General features: G+C 42.2%; 1 protein-coding gene across 7 annotated transcripts in view; it reads left to right on the top strand.

Annotated features, from left to right (window-relative positions):
- ZMIZ1 (zinc finger MIZ-type containing 1) overlaps positions 1 to 17,354 on the top strand; it is a 223,939-nt gene that overhangs the window by 70,826 nt on the left and 135,759 nt on the right. For all 7 annotated transcript variants that reach the window (XM_082267638.1, XM_082267636.1, XM_082267640.1 and 4 more), the window contains one exon: positions 11,758 to 11,869. In XM_082267638.1, coding sequence (XP_082123764.1) covers positions 11,810 to 11,869 — 60 coding nt within the window. In that variant the 5' untranslated portion in view covers positions 11,758 to 11,809. The remainder of the gene's footprint in view (positions 1 to 11,757; positions 11,870 to 17,354) is intronic.

Genomic DNA, 17,354 nt, shown 5'->3' with positions numbered 1-17,354 from the left:
ACAGATGTGCATGGTGATGAACCAATTTCTGTGCTTCACTGATATTCCTCCCAGAGGAGGCGAGCAGGAGACTCACACAAGCTGTTGTCGCTCCTGTCTGTGATTTTTGAAAGGTGCAATGCAAAATTAACTCTTTGCCGGGGCACCGATGGACTCTTTTTTGCCATACTACCATTCTCCTGTTTTATACAGTAGTAAATAGCAGAAAAATGGCTCATTTGAAAGCTGTCATTTGAAGATTGAGATTTGAAATTCCATTTGATGGTACTGCGGCTTTCACTTAGTGCACAACCAATACTCTGCCATATGTCCTTACATTTCATTGTGGTATGTTCTGTGTAATACACCTTCCTAACCAGGATCTGAATTTATAGATCAGTGTCATACTGTAATGAAAGAGGACACTGTCATAATTGGACACTTCCAGACAGATCATTATGCTACACCGCCCAGATCATTGCTTTGTTTGTGGTCTTCTAGATTGTATTCTGTATTGTCGCCTTTTATGCAGCTGCCATGTTTCCTGGAGGACCCTCTTCTGTTCTTTTATTTATGGGGGTCTGCCTGGTTCACAGGTTCTTGTGTTGTGTTTGTCTCTACAGGTGCTATATTGATTATACTACATTCATTCTCAGTCCTACAATATGCCGTCCAGCATTTGTGGCTGTGTTCATGTCAGTGTTTGATTCATCAGTCTTCTGATTTACTCGTTCCATTGCTCCAGTCACCGCTACCCTTTTTTGTTATCTTAATTTCTGCGCCTCCCCATAACTTGTCCCTTTTCTATCCTTGCTCCTGTCTTTACTGTACCAGAATCGACTATTTTCCTCTATTTTGCTTCTGTTACGTCTGTTCACCTCTTTGTGTTTAAGATCAGTTTTTGCTTTAGAGTGGCTGTCAGTGTGTTTGACTGCTGCTCCTAAGCTCTCTGTTTGCAAGCCCTGGAGGTGTGAAAGATGGCAGGGAATGGGGAGATAGTTAATCAATAACCACAAGGTCATACAGACAGTGTCAGCTTTAGTGCTCCCTGTTAGGAAGCAGCAGCAGAGGATTTGTAGGGACTTGTAAAGGCTTAAAGGAACACAGAGCAGACTGTCTGGACAGCACAGCTTGAATTTTCTTTGGTAGAGAATGGAGACATCTACTGGTAAAAGCAGGAAATGTCCTTGGGTGAAAACCGCGATTCCTCTCATCAGGATGGTTATTAATATTATAATTTTATACTAAATTGAGCTCAGACAGATTGTCATACTTTAGACTTTTAAATATATTATGTCTAGTACAAGCTCCAAAGTGTCCACCTTAGGGAAGTTTATATTACCTTGGTAACGTAAATAGACTAACTTGAATCAACTATCTTGCTTTCTATATGTGTGCTTCCAGTGATCTTGCTGAAAAAACTATTGCTTTTTTCGTTTTTGTTTTTTAAATGAATGTCCCTTTTCTTTTTGGCATGTAAATCTGCATTCCCTGCATATATTAGTCCATTACTGGCTGACTGTTGACTGCCTGTGTTTACTTCTTTCCAGACTTGTATAAAGTACTCGAAATTTCTACTTGAGTAAAAGTACAAGTGCTCGATCAAAAAGTGACTTGAGTAGAAGTGGAAGTGCTCGAAGAAAAAGTTACTTAAGTAGAAGTACTAAAGTATTCAACATTTTTTTTACTTAAGTATTGCAAGTAGTTTTTTCAAAAAATTTGCTACTTAAGTACTAAAAGTAAAAAGTACCAGTAGTTTTGAAAAAAAAATTCTACTCAAGTACTGAAAGTAAAAGTACAAGTACTGTGTTATGTAGTTATTAACCACTTAAGCCCCGGAAGATTTTACCCCCATTCCGACCAGGGGGTATTTTGCGATTCGGCACTGCATGAATTTAACGCACAATTGCGCGGTCGTGCGACGCTGTACCTAAACGAATTTGACGTCCTTTTTTTCCCACAAACAGAGCTTTCTTTTGGTGGTATTTGATCACCTGTGCGATTTTTTGATCACGCGCTATAAACAAAAAAAGAGCGTCAATTTTGCAAAAATAGCAATATTTTTCACATTTTTTTATATGAAATTCCCCCAAAAAAAATGTAAAAATCAAAATTTTTAAAAATTTTCGGCCAATTTGTTTTATGCTACCTATGTTTGGTAAAAAAAATCGCAAAAAGCGTATTTTGATTGGTTTGCGCAAAAGTTATCGCGTTTACTAACAAAGGGAAAGATTTTTGTCATTTTTGTTGTTTTTTTTTTTAACGCGTAATGGCGGCGATCTGCGATTTTTTTTTTGCGGTACTGCGACATTGCGGCGGACAGATCGGACCCTTGACTGACATTTTTGACACTTTTGGGGTTACCAGTGACATTTCTACAGTAATCAGTGCTATACATATGCACTGTTACTGTAAAAATACACTGGTAGTGAAGGGGTTAACTTTATTTGGAAGGGAGGGGCTGTGTGTGTCCCTAGGGGCGTGGTTTCTACTGTGATTGGCTGTGGCTCTAGCTGTAAGGACACTGATCAACGGATCTACATACCAGATCCGTTTTATCAGTGTCTTTGCAGCGAGGAGAATGACAGGCAGTTTGTTTACACAAGCTGCCTGACATTCTCCCTCTCCCCCGCCGATCGCCGAGTGACCGGCGGACATCGGGTCCGCTGGTCACACGCGCGGGGGGGGGTCCGTGACCACGCGGGAGCGGGAGCGCGCCCCCGTGGGCGCGCGCTCGCTCCCTAGACCCTCACAAGCAAGCAACGTAGCCCTACGTTAGTTTGCCTGTGAGGGGCTGACCGCCGACGTAGATAGTCGTGCGGCGGTCGGCAAGTGGTTAAAGAAAGAAGTCAAATGTTTGAACATCATATTGTTTTTTATTATTTCAAATGATTAACCTGTGTTTGTTAGTAGTTTCTTGATGCACTTTAAGCGCTGTAGCACCATTTATTTGTTTGTTTCATATTTTCTTTTTATTAGAAAGATTTGGTATAGCAGCTTTTATTATACACAGCCTTTATTTTCGTATGCGCTGATTTACAAATGACATTATACACATTTTTTTGAGCTTTATGCAACCTGCCATCTACTGTTCTGGCAGTGGTAATTTTTTTAAAAGTAACGAGTAACTATGCAGCACAAAAAAAAAATACTTGAGTAGAAGTATCGAAATCATCGAAAAAATGTAGTGAAGTAAAAGTAGAAGTAGGAGAAAAAAATTCTACTCTAGGAAAGTACAGATACCGCATTTCGGTACTTAAGTACAGTACTTAAGTAGTTCTACTTCGTTACTATACATCTCTGCTTCTTTCACTCCACGTGTAGGCTATATACAACCCCTCTACTTTTTGAAAGCCACCTTATGCTGGGTAAGGAATGAGGTGGCCAATTTGCACCATCTATCAATGCTTCCCACTCTCCTCTCCTTTACAAAATGCTTTGATTTCATAATAAATAGGCCAAAACTTTAAAGTAGTATTGAAGTCTCCGCAGTCTTAATCATGCTATATTTTTGCTTGATGTTTGGCGTTTTAAGTGATTGTAAACCTCAGACATGAAATATGAACAAAGCATATCCTTCTTTAGTGTGTACTTGTCTCAGTGTCATTTTGTCTGCTGCTTTTCCTCTACGACCAGCATAAATCACTTCTGACAAGTTTTCCTGAAAAGCAGAGAAAAAAGGTGACAGAGGAGGGATCACCAGCAGATTTACAGCTTCAGCTTTGTTCCTGTGTGAAGGGGGTTGTCACTTCCCTCCAATCAGCTCTCAGAGCTCTCCTGGCTGAGTTCTGCAGAGTGTAACTTCTTTGAAGGGATGTAGAAAAGGGAAGACTGCAGATATGCAGGTGGAACCTATGTAGGAGGATTGGTTTCATCTCTGTGTATCACATGAGGGCAGTCACGGCACTAAATAAGGGTTTAGAACTACTTTAAGTAGAGCGTCACACTACAAAGCTGTCGGAAGATCTTCAAATATGAACCCCAACAATGAACTTTTCTCATTTTCTCCCTGTTGGTATGTTACATACAGTCAGGTCCATAAATATTGAGACATCGACACAATTCTAATCTTTTTGGCTTTATACTGTATTTGAAATGAAACAAACAAGATGTGCTTTAACTGCAGACTTTCAGCTTTAATTTGAGGGTATTTACATCCAAATCAGGTGAAAGGTGTAGGAATTACAACAGTTTGTATATGTGCCTCCCACTTTTTAAGGGACCAAAAGTAATGGGACAATTGGCTGCTCAGCTGTTCCATGGCCAAGTGTGTGTTATTCCCTCATTATCCCATTTACAATGAGCAGATAAAAGGTCCAGAGTTCATTTCAAGTGTGCTATTTGCATTTGGAATCTGTTGCTGTCAACTCTCAATATGAGATCCAAAGAGCAGTCACTATCAGTGAAGCAAGCCATCATTAGGCTGAAAAAAACAAAACAAACCCATCAGAGAGATAGCAAAAACATTAGGTGTGGCCAAATCAACTGTTTGGAACATCCTTAAAAAGAAAGAACGCGCCGGTGAGCTCAGCAACCCCAAAAGACCCGGAAGACCACGAAAAACAACTGTGGTGGATGACCGAAGAATTCTTTCCCTGGTGAAGAAAACACCATTCACAACAGTTGGCCAGATCAAGAACACTCTCCAGGAGGTAGGTGTATGTGTGTCAAAGTCAACAATCAAGAGAAGACTTCACCAGAGTGAATACAGAGGATTCACCACAAGATGTAAACCATTGGAGAGCCTCAAAAACAGGAAGGCCCGATTAGAGTTTGCCAAACAACATCTAAAAAAGCCTTCACAGTTCTGGAACAACATCCTTTTGACAGATGAGACCAAGATCAACTTGTACCAGAGTGATGGGAAGAGAAGAGTATGGAGAAGGAAAGGAACTGCTCATGATCCAAAGCATACCACCTCATCAGTGAAGCATGGCGTGGGTAGTGTCATGGCGTGGGCATGTATGGCTGCCAATGGAACTGGTTCTCTTGTATTTATTGATGATGTGACTGCTGACCAAAGCAGCAGGATGAATTCTGAAGTGTTTTCGGGCAATATTATATGCTCATATTCAGCCAAATACTTCAGAACTCATTGAACGGTGCTTCACAGTGCAGATGGACAATGACCTGAAGCATACTCCGAAAGCAATCAAAGAGTTTAAGGGAAAGAAGTGGAATGTTATGCAATGGCCAAGTCAATCACCTGACCTGAATCCGATTGAGCATGCATTTCACTTGCTGAAGACAAAACTGAAGGGAAAATGCCCCAAGACCAAGCAGGAACTGAAGACAGTTGCAGTAGAGGCCTGGCAGAGCACCACCAGGGATGAAACCCAGCGTCTGGTGATGTCTATGCGTTCCAGACTTCAGGCTGTAATTGACTGCAAAGGATTTGCAACCAAGTATTAAAAAGTCAAAGTTTGATTTATGATTGTTAATCTGTCCCATTACTTTTGGTCCCTTTAAAAAGTGGCAGGCACATATACAAACTGTTGTAATTCCTACACCGTTCACCTGATTTGGATGTAAATACCCTCAAATTAAAGCTGAAAGTCTGCAGGTAAAGCACTTCTTGTTTGTTTCATTTCAAATCCATTGTGGTGGTGTATAGAGCCAAAAAGATTAGAATTGTGTTGATGTCCCAATATTTATGGACCTGACTGTATACCAGTGAAAGCATTTTGTTATATCTCTTTGAAAGGTGCAAAAAAAAAAAAAAAAAAATCCCAGACATCTTGAGCTGATAACTTCCTGTGCGCTCTGCCTGTGGCAGATTCTCATTAGCCATTAGTGTTGTACTTGGCTGTCTCTGTGACTACAGAATACCCCCCTTGGTATGGAGAAAGGGGTGTTTTGTAATCCTGTTCTAGGGCGACAACTATTCCATAGATACGGAATGGTGAGTGAGCATTGTCACCCTAGGACAGGAAATGTGCTAGTGGGAGGATCACCAGCTAAAATTATAACTAAAGGCAAAACTTTTTTTTAGTTTTGGATAGCGGGGAGTTGGATTAGAACACCTGTCAGTTTGTATTGCTGTCTGTGCCCGCATTAAGGAAAGTCACCCTCTCGGTTTGTCCTGTTTACCATTATCATTGAAAGTGAAAATAAAAGAAAATCCAAAATAGGGGGGAATTCTTCCAATGGGTACACTAGTTCTTGTGACATGGGGTTCCCCAAGGAATTCCTTTAATTTGCAGGGATTTCCTCTCACTTCCTGTTTGGCTTCGGGACAGGAAGTGAAGGCAAATCTCCACAATGGGACACAGATGGCGAAAAAAAAAAATCTGACGAGGTTATATCCAAAATGAAAAAAAAAAGTTTTTCCCCATAGTTCTACTTTAACCACTTCTGGACCGGAAGGTTTTACCCCCATAATGACCAGACTATTTTTTGCGATACAGCACTGCATTACTTTAACTGACAATTGCGCCGTCGTGCGACGCTGCTCCCAAATAAAATTGTCCTTTTTTTTCCCCCCACAAGTAGAGCTTTCTTTTGGTGGTATTTGATCACCTGTGTGTTTTATTTTTTGCGCTATAAACAAAAAAGAGCAACAATTCTGGGGCAAAAAAATATATATACTTTTTTTACTTTCTGCTGTAAAACATTCAAAATCTGAATTTTTCATCATTTTAGTAAAAAAAAATCCCAGTAAGTGTATATTGATTGGTTTGCGCAAAAGTTATCACGTCTGAAAACTAGGGGAAAGATTGATGTCATTTTTATTTATTTATTTGCTAGTAATGGCAGCGATCAGCGATTTTTAGTGGGACTGTGACATTGCGGCAGACAGATCTGACACCTAACTGACATTTTTGACACTTTTGGAGGGACCAGTGACGTTGCTAAAATAATCAGTGCTAAAAATATGCACTGTTACTGTAATAATGACACTGGCAGGGAAAGGGGTTAACGGGCAATCAAAGGGTTAAATGTGTCCCTAAGGGGTGCTTTCTATCTGTGTGGGAGATGGGCTTGCTGGATGAACACAGAGACATATGTTCCTAAATAGGAGGAACACAAGAGCCCTGTGCATTATTGACAGAACAGAGGTCTGCTGTGTTTACATTGGCAGACTGGCGTTCTGTCTCCACTGGGAGCGATCGCGGATGCCTGGTGGACATCGCAGCTGCCAGACCCATTGATGGGCTTCCCCTGTGGCCAACGGGCGCATTCGCGCACCCCCACTAGCTGTCCCGTGAAACGATGTACATGTATGTTGTTCCGCGGGACAGAGCCAACCTGCTGCAGTATAAGTACGGCGGCTGGTCGGCTAGTGGTTAAGGTAGAAAATTGAAAAAATAAAACCAATGATGCTGCCATCTCTAAGGCTGCAATATGTCATATTTTTGTTCTTGGGTTTAGGTACACTTTAAGAAGTTTGCAGGTGGTGATGTGCGTGGCGTGATAAATATCCATATAGATACCCATTTGCACCCTAATACTTGGACTTATAAGTCATTTCTGAAGGGAACATTTCCTATTTGGATTTTGCTCCCATCATTCTGTGTATAGAATGTAGAAAGAAGGAATGTCTCAATATGATGGTTCCAGAAAGATATCCATCTTCAGTCGGTATTCTTTGTGAGTGCACATGTATACATACAGAAGGATTAGAGGTGATGGCTGCACCTTTTCAATCATTGCATAGTCTTATGTTTTGTCTTTCTCCGGAGCCCCTGGGGAGTAATATGATACAGACGGCTGTAACACAGGGGTAGTATGTATGTAATAACTTCCTCACTGGAGTCTTAAACCTAGTGGTCAGCGGTGCTCTATCATCAGAGGCTAATCCTCCTGTTGTGTGATTTACTGTGGCCTGCATCACTCCCGCTCTACAGACTGGAAATAGGGATAAAATATCACAACTCAGACACCTCTTCTTATTAAAGGCTATTCCTGATGTACAGACTAAGAATTATACAAATTATTACAGATGGTTGGAGAGAGGGGTTTGCCTTGTTCTGCTTCTGCTTCATTTCCATTACAAGGCAACCCCTCAGTCAATGTAGCCTAACCGATAACCGGAAGGAAATGATTTCCAAACTGCCATTGATATGCACAGGGCTAAAAAGATGCCTTATTAAATATTTGATTTTTTTATTGCGTCTTTTCCAATAATTTTTATTGAGATTTTTAATAAAGAGCATTAAGAACAAAAATCATCAGGTACATCAACATCAAATTTTACTCCATAAATTTGTATATCGGGCTACAAAAATACTGATCAAGATGGTTTAATATATTTGCCTCTAGAACCATTTATTTAGCATGAAGAAAGATAAAACCAAATCTGTGGTCCCTAGGAAAGTATCTTCTCTAGCCCTATTATACCACACTCCTCCCACCCGAGTCGCACAGGCATGGGAGAGGAACGGGGGCGCCACCACAGTGTTAGCGACATTACCCAGCCTCTCCATTGGAGCCCTCACCCTTCCCACCCGAGTCGCACAGGCATGGGAGAGGAACGGGGGCGCCACCACAGTGTTAGCGACATTACCCAGCCTCTACATCGGAGCCCTCACCCTTCCCACCCGAGTCGCACAGGCATGGGAGAGGAACAGGGGCGCCACCACAGTGTTAGCGACGTTACCCAGCCTCTCCATCAGAGCCCTTACCCTTCCCACCCGAGTCGCACAGGCATGGGAGAGGAACAGGGCCGCCACCACAGTGTTAGCGACATTACCCAGCCTCTCCATCGGAACCCTCACCCTTCCCACCCGAGTCACACAGGCATGGGAGAGGAACGGGGGCGCCACCACAGTGTTAGCGACGTTACCCAGCCTCTTCATCGGAGCCCTCACAATTCCCACCCGCGTCGCACAGGCATGGGAGAGGAACAGGGGCGCCACCAGCCTCTCCATCGGAGCCCTCACACTTCCCACCCGAGTCGCACAGGCATGGTAGAGGAACGGGGGTGCCACCACAGTGTTGGTAACGTTACCCAGCCTCTCCATCTGAGCCCTCACCCGAGTCGCACAGGCATGGGAGAGGAACAGGGGTGCCACCACAATGTTAGCGACGTTACCCAGTCTCTCCATTGTAGCACTCACTCCTCCCACCCGAGTCGCACAGGCATGGGAGAGGAACAGGGGCGCCGCCACAGTGTTAGCAACGTTACCCAGCCTCTCCATCGGAGCCCTCACCCCTCCCACCCGAGTCGCACAGGCATGGGAGAGGAACAGGGGCGCCACATCAGTGTTAGCAACATTACCCAGCCTCTCCATCTGAGCCCTCACACTTCTCACCCGAGTCGCACAGGTATGGGAGAGGAACAGGGGCGCCACCACAGTGTTAGCGACGTTACCCAGCCTCTCCATCTGAGCCCTCACACTTCCCACCCGAGTCGCACAGGCATGAGAGAGAAACTGGGGCGCCACCACAGTGTTAGCGACGTTACCCAGCCTCTCCATTGGAGCCCTCACCCCTCCCACCCGGGTCGCACAGGCATGGGACAGGAACAGGGGCACCACCACAGTGTTAGCGACGTTACCCAGCCTCTCCATCGGAGCCCTCACACTTCCCATCCGAGTCGCACAGGCATGGTAGAGGAACAGGGGCGCCACCACAGTGTTAGCGATGTTACCCAGCCTCTCCTTCGGAGCCCAACACTTTTATTGCTTCTAACTATTACCCTTTTCAGTAGAATGTATGTGACAGGTCTGCTTACTGTGTAATGAACTGATACCATGTATACACTGTGTTATTTGCCATCTCACACAATCTCCATTTTCTATTGCTGCTTTATTGTTTGTAAATCCCTTAAAAGAAGAGATTATATGCAGTTGTAGCATGGCTTTAGATTTCCTATAAGGAGATGTACACTCACCGGCCATTTTTATGTACACCTGTTCAATTGCTTGGTAACACAAATTGCTAATCAGCCAATCACATGGCAGCAACTTAATGCGTTTAGTCATCTAGACGTGGTGAAGAGGGCCTGCTGAAGTTCAAACCGAGCATCCGAATGGAGAAGAAAGGGCATTTAAGTGACTTTGAACGTGGCATGGTTGTTGGTGCCAGACGGGCTGTTTCTGAGTATTTCAAAAACTGCTGATCTACTGGGATTTTCACACACAGTCATCTCTAGGATTTACAGAGGATGGTTTGAAAAAGAGAAAATATCTAAGGAGCAGCGGTTGTGTGAAGGAAAATGCCTTGTTGATGTCAGAGGTCAGGAGAATGAGCAGACTGGTTTGAGATAATAGAAAAACAATAGTAACTTGAACAACCACATGTTACAACCAAGGTATGAAGAATACCATCTCTGAACGCACAACACATCGAATCTTGAAGCAGATGGGCTTACAGCAGCAGAAGACCTCACCGAGTGCCACTACTGTTGGCTAAGAACAGGCAGCTGAGGCTACAATTTGCACAATCTCACCAAAATTGGACAATTGAAGACTGGCAAAACGTTGCTTGGTCTGATAAATCTCGATTGCAGCTGTAACATTCAGATGGTAGGGTCAGAATTTGGTGTAAACAATATGAAAGCATGGATCCATCCTGCCTTGTATCAACAATTGAGGCTGGTGGTGTAATGGTGTGGGGGATATTTTCTTGGCACACTTTGGGCCCCTTAGTACCAATTGAGCATCGTTTAAATGCCACGGCCTACCGGAGTATTGTTGCGGACCGTGTCCATCTCTTTATGACTACACTGTACCCATCTTCTGATGGCTCCTTCCAGCAGGATAATGCACCATGTCACAAAGCTCAAATCATCTCACCACTGGTTTCTTGAACATGACAATGAGGTCACTGTACTCCAATGGCCTCCACAGTCACCAGATCTCAATCCAATGGGGGCACCTTTGGGATGTGGTGAAAGGGAAGATTCACATCATGGATGTGCAGCCGACAAATCTGCAGCAACTGCATGAATGTATCATGTCACATATGTGACACAATCTCTGGGGAATGTTTCCAACGCAGAATTAAGGCATTTCTGAAGGCAAAAGGGGTTCCAACCAGGTACTAGCAAGGTGTACCATATAAAGTGGCCGGTGAGTGTATATCTCCTATATGTGTCTGTCTGAAGTACATCCATTTCTGGCTTTGTGAGGTCTGAGGCTGATAAGTTATTTACACCGTACCTGAATGACATAAATAATAAATACTGAGAGGTATGGGAAGATCCATTGACCTTTCCCCCCAGGATTGGGATTCACAGTAGGGAGGGTATGGAATAATCCTCAGGAGTCAGGAGAAAGCCTTATCAGTGCATGGAACAGACTGGCACTCTGTGCTGGGATTGCTCACTGTGACAGCAGTGTATGGGTGGGTTATGTCTGATTGTGTCTACCAAAATATATCAAGTGAGCTACACTTAGTCTAATGACAGGCCACTTTAAAACTCTTATTGTGAAATGTAATATTCCTGTTTATTGCGGTGCTTACCATAATGTTTGAGATCATCAGTCCCGGCCCAGTGTCCTTCACACAGTTGTCAAAGTTGAGGTTACAATTTTGGCTACATTGTGCTGATTGTTTTTTTTGTATTTGTTAGGTAAACACTTTAACAAAAAGGAAATCCTATAAACACATAGAACTTCCAACTCCACACCATAATAAACGAGAAGATGTTATTATTAGACACATTACTGTTCTATAAATCTATTATTTATTACTGCAAGCTGTCAGTTTTTACAGTCCATGCATTTGTAAAAGTTTGTAAGAATATTGTATCTGGTTTTTCTGAAAAGAACACTATATTACCTAATAAAACAAAGTGTTAACTGTTTTTTTTCTTTATTTTTTATCTTGTAGGTTTGATGACCTTTCATGGCTTTCAGGTAGAAGCAGAGCAGTCATTGTCAGGATGAACTCTATGGACAGACATATACAGCAGACTAATGACCGTCTGCAGTGCATAAAACAGGTATTCTATATTCTGAATCGGCCATCTTCATATTCCTAGATATTAGAGAGATTGAATAGGCCATGTACTGCCAGAAACATGCTTTGTTTGCATGTGTTTTTATGTTTTTTGTCATTTTCTTCCCACAATGCAAAAATTGTGTAACAATTTGAGGGTTTAGAATGGGCTTTGGGCGCATATAAAATAACCGCAAAATTTTTTTTTTCTATTAAAAATGTCAGTAAGTGCCGGTTCGCGCATATGCAATGCAGGAACCCTGCAAATCCTCTGCGGGTTCCCCATCGCACTCGACTCGCAGGCAGTTCACACTGCCATATGCGAATCGCTGGGGGTGTCAATACAAAGTTAATGACACCCCGAGATCAGTTCGCATATCGCAGTGCGAACTGTCAGTTTGGGCATGAATCGGATAGGTGTGAACATCCATGTGATCTGATTCTGGCGTGGAGCAAAGGAAAGGGTCCTGTGCGACTTTGGTCCGAATGCAATGCAAATTCTCGCTGAATTCGCAATGCACAGACATCTCATGTGATTTGCAGAGCAGAACGCTGCGAATCACATGCGATCTCTCACATCGCATATGTGTGTACCGGCACTAAATGTATTTAAATGTCTCTAGTATAAGTACCTGAATTTAGCTTAGTATCGGCCTTTTTAAATTCCCTGTAGGGGCATCGCCATTGGAAAGTCAGGTGTGCTAGTTGCTAATGGGATGACAAGAAACCTGCTGGAAAGAGAGCAGAGATGAGCTTAACTGTCTGCTGTCCTTCAATGCCCAGTCCCATCTTATAAGCAGGGAGATGACTTAACTACAGTGTTTGTGTACAGTAGAGAAAGGTCAGGTCACCAACCTGGCTGTGCTGTCTTAATAGGGCTGTGTACATCCCAACATTAGCTTAATAGAAATAAAATTCCTTTGACAGCTAGAATACCTCCCTCATATATTACCATTGTGCATTCGGCTGTTTGCCTGGAGTTCAACTGTAGGCCTCGTGCACACAGGGCGTGTGCCAAGCTCTCCTAAATGCCTTTCCTCCTGGCAGCAGAGTTTTGGCAGAAAAAATGGTAGACGCTTGTAAACGCGTCTAGGTCGCACGCATCAAGTGCTTGGGTGTTAATTCATTCCATTGGCCAGAATAATCGTTATTCTGCCCATTGAAATGAATGCTCAAGGCGCTTGAAGCACCTAACGTTAAGGCACGTTTAAACACGTTTAGGCATGTCCAGTACTTTTTTTCACCAGACTGATGCTCCTGGACGCGCTGGCAGTGGGGTTTTTTTTTAGAGGCAGAAAAAATAAAAACTACCAGATGCCCCTAAAAGCAGTGTTTAACACTCAGTGTGCACAAGGCCTAAATCAGAATCTTTGCAAAGTACGTAGTAATGTACTGTTAAATTCCCTCCCATTATGCTGGTTATGATAGGCCAGTTGTATTATAAAAAGGGGGATGGCTTTGTGGAAACAACATAGTTTGGTCCATACATGGGTGTGGCTATCCATGATTTTATAGTCTGGGTCAGGCTGTGGTGGTCTTGTTTTATGTGGGTGTATTTCCTAAATGAGAGAGTTACTGGTGTGTTACAAACTCTGTGTTAGAGGTGATATGCTGTCTATTTAAAAATTAAATAAAATTGTTAGATCTATAATAGAGAATTTTCAGCCCTGTGCTGTCCTTACTAATTGGATTTTTTAAGATATCCTCAGGTTGTTTCAAATGTTTCAAGAAAGTGAAAATTTTGCATACCTCAATAATAAAACCAATCTGTTTTGTGTTTGAGCCTGAGCTACCTAAAGGTCCCTATTCACACACTAAAAAGTGTGCATAGCTGTTCATTCAGCGAAACCTCTGTTACATGGTTCTGTGCGAATGGGACAAACTCAAATGTGCTCCTTCTATTTCCTCTACAGGTCTAATGTTGCTCATTCTTAAAGAAAAAGAGTAGGTTGGGAAAATACCACAGTATGGCCTCTAGATGGAGCTGAGGATCATGAGAAAATAAGTACTTCCTATAACCCTTAGGCTCCTTTCACACTAGCAAACCAATCAGGTCCGTCTGTCAGTTTTTCATGCAAACTCTATCGGACCCTCTAGTCTCCTCTATAGTGTTCACTCACATCCGATCCTCTCTACTAAAAAGAATGGATCCCCATCAGTCTGGCAGATCAGATGGAAGTTGGGTGTAAACGAACAGGCGGTCTGTTTACATCTGACTGCCCATAGAAGAGGGCGGTCTGTGTCTGTGTCCGCTCTGCATAAGTGGAGAAGACACAGACCAGCCATTCGCCTGCTCAGCAGGGATCAGCAGACAGATTCCCCGCTGAGCAGGCAGATTCCAACAGAGCCTGGCCCATGTGTAAGGGGAAACATGCAAAATAACAGAAAGAGCCGCTCAGGTGAGGTAGAGTACTCCGGTGCAGGTCGGATCCGCCATCCAAATACTAAGCAATCAAAGGAAAGTTGACCGCACTCAGGAGTATAATGAAGTAGAAGTGCTTTATTCCCCATAAAACATGAATACATGCAGTGGATCACACGGACATGGGACAGGTTGACGCGTTTCACGATTGAGAAGATTGCTTACTCCTAACCATATGACATGTGTAAGGGGCCTTAAAGTGATTGTAAACCCTCACCTTGTAAAACAACTTATTACATTTAAAATAGCAATGAAAGGCAAAGCAAATGTGTATAGATATAAAAAAGAAAAAAAAATAATAAACCATTTTTTTTCCTCTTTTTATTAGTGATCGCATACCCTCTGTTCTCAGCTGCATAAAATCTGTGGGAGGAGAAACAGCAGCACACTGATCCTCCCAGTGAAAGGCTGTGCAGGAGAGGGGGGGGGGTTGGATAAGTCTGATCATTGGAGGAGAGCAGGCTGAGTTCCCAGCATAGATGGAGAACTGACCACAGTGTGTTCCCCTGCTTAGTGTGGTCATTTTTTAATGGAAAAGCAGAGGGACTGGCATGAACACCAGAGAATTCACAAAAAAGAAGCAATACAAAGAGAGCAGGATACTTTCTGATACAAGTACATGGTGCAGCAAGCACATAATTAGGAATATGAATTATATTCAATAAAGCCGATCTTCACTTTCTCAACCAATATTTACCATTTTTTTACCCTTAAGCTGCTAGATGTGTTTTTTTTTTAAAAAGGAAAATATATCATATTCACTTGTTTTAATTTCTTGAGTTATTAGATAGTTATTGATGATTTACAACCCAGGAGTTTTCAGGAGCGGGTTGGGTTTTCTCAGCTAAGTACACCCTTTTGTCTTCGTGCCTGAGCTAAGGGCACATAGTTCCAGGAAGTAAATGCGAATCATCTGCCCTTACTTAAGATGGCCATAGCCAGGAATGCTAGGGGTTGTTTTTCTAAGTGATTTCTCAGCAAAATAAAGCATGGAGACATGGATGGATGAGTTTGCGTTGAATAATAAAAATTAATTCAGTAGCGTTTTTGTTGCTCAGATGCAGTGTAGTTCTGCTTTAACTCCATCTCCTAAATCTCCTATTCACATAGATCAGAGGTACAAGCATTTTCAATAGACAAATAGCTATGCCAACTTCATAAATACACCTTACAAGCCTTGTTAGACATCATGGGACGGCTCATACTGCACAGTAACTTTCTCATTTCAGCAGTCTCGCAGAACAGATTAAAATTAGGGGAAAGTTTGTAGCCAATTAAGAAAAAAAAAGAGATTTCACCTATGTGCTATTCATAGTATCCTGGTCCTTGATGTTCCAGACAAACCCAATGATCTAATAGGTCATAGGACCTGCCGTTATCTAGGAAAAGGACAGACTTGGTGTAGCAGACAAATGTTATCTGCTTTAATATTCTCTGGAATGTAGTGTAGTCTGTGTGGGCAGGGTCACATGACTGATTTGTAGAGCCAATCTCCAGACATTAAGATGATCCCACACATCCGTTAGCATACCAGTGTGCCCTGGCAAGTTCTTTCTATTAGAAAGGCTAACACAAGGATTCATGTCTTGTTTCACTTTTTTTCACCTATTTTGCCTGTTTTCACTGTTAAAGAAAAAAAAAAAGGAAAAAAAATGTCTTTATTCCTGACCTCCTTTTCAACATATGCTTATTACTAGTAGATTGTAAGCTCTAATATATTGTTTAAACTGTATTGTCTCCCTCCATTCTGAAAAGCACAGCTCAAACTGTTGGTATGGTAAAATCTGTATAATAATATTATTTCCTATTGGTACTGATACTTGGACGGAGTATGGACCAAGAAAGGTCACTTTACAGCTTTTCTTCCAGTCATTGACTTGTGGATCTAAAGCAGTATTAAACCCAAAAGCCAACTTTTATTATATTGCAGCTTACCAATTCTTAGATGTGATGCCTGCATTAGTTTCCTTTTTTTAGGCATGCTTTCTTCTATTTTCATACACACTATACAACTTTTGTTGTTAGATTTATTTTAGATTTACCTTCAACTATGTAGTGCAAGGGCCTGCCTGATTGCATACAAATTAAGTGTTTAGGTTTGACCTCATATTATATGGTTTTGGTAAATCTAAAGGAAAAAATCTAAAGAAAATTGTATTGTGTGTATCCAGCTTAGCACTCCCCTTCCCCTAGCTTGCAGTCTAAATGTGCCCCCTGTGTTCTTTTATCCAGAGTGGGGGCACTCTAATACAGAAGTGTGTTACTGGCCAGATCACCAGGGAAAAAAATTAAAAAAAGAGAACGAACGCAACCACCACATCTAATGATTGGTAAGCTGCAATATATTACATTTTTGTTTTTAATACCGCTTTAAAGCTTACAGATCCACACAATTTGAAATGGACAGATGGCAGAAAGTGGCAATCGTAACAAGGCGTGTATATGATTTGTATATGTATAAAGGTTCTCATACCATTGTCCTCCTTCAGCAATGCAGACCTCAATGTGGGTGTCCAGAAGAAATAAGCCAGCCTTAGCCATCGTTCTAGGTGGCCAGATAATTTAAAATTTAAGATGCCCACAGCCAAGCACTAGAATTGTTTGACAGCTCAATGTGCTCATGTATGGCAATCATGGACCCCTAAACAGTGTGCCTAAGGAAAAGAAAACTCATTCAGTAATTGTAGGCCATTAAAACGGCTGCCTAACTATGTCTGCATTTTATTGTATAGCTAAGAATGCACATCACATTAAGGCCTGTTGTAACTAAAAGCCCAACTTTATCCAAAACCTTGTATTTTGTTTTGGTTGGATCTAAAAGGGTTGGAGCCACTGATTTTTATTGCCATGTGTGTCCCTATTGGGGAGACTTCTCCCGCTTCCTGTCAGAAAATCTGTCCAATGGAGACAGCGATAAAACTAAAATATTTTTTCTTTAAGTAGAAAGGGAAAGAGTCAGATCTTTTGACAGTTTTTGCTATTGCTGTTGGTCCCTCCCCGTCCCAGTGATAACTGCACCTCCTATTTCTTGTATGGATATCATAGGGACAGGAAGTGAGGGGGGAGG

The sequence above is a fragment of the Pelophylax lessonae genome, assembly GCF_965119305.1.
Source record: "Pelophylax lessonae genome assembly, chromosome: 9".
NCBI lineage: Eukaryota > Metazoa > Chordata > Amphibia > Anura > Ranidae > Pelophylax > Pelophylax lessonae.
This window is presented reverse-complemented; position numbering and strand designations above follow the sequence as displayed.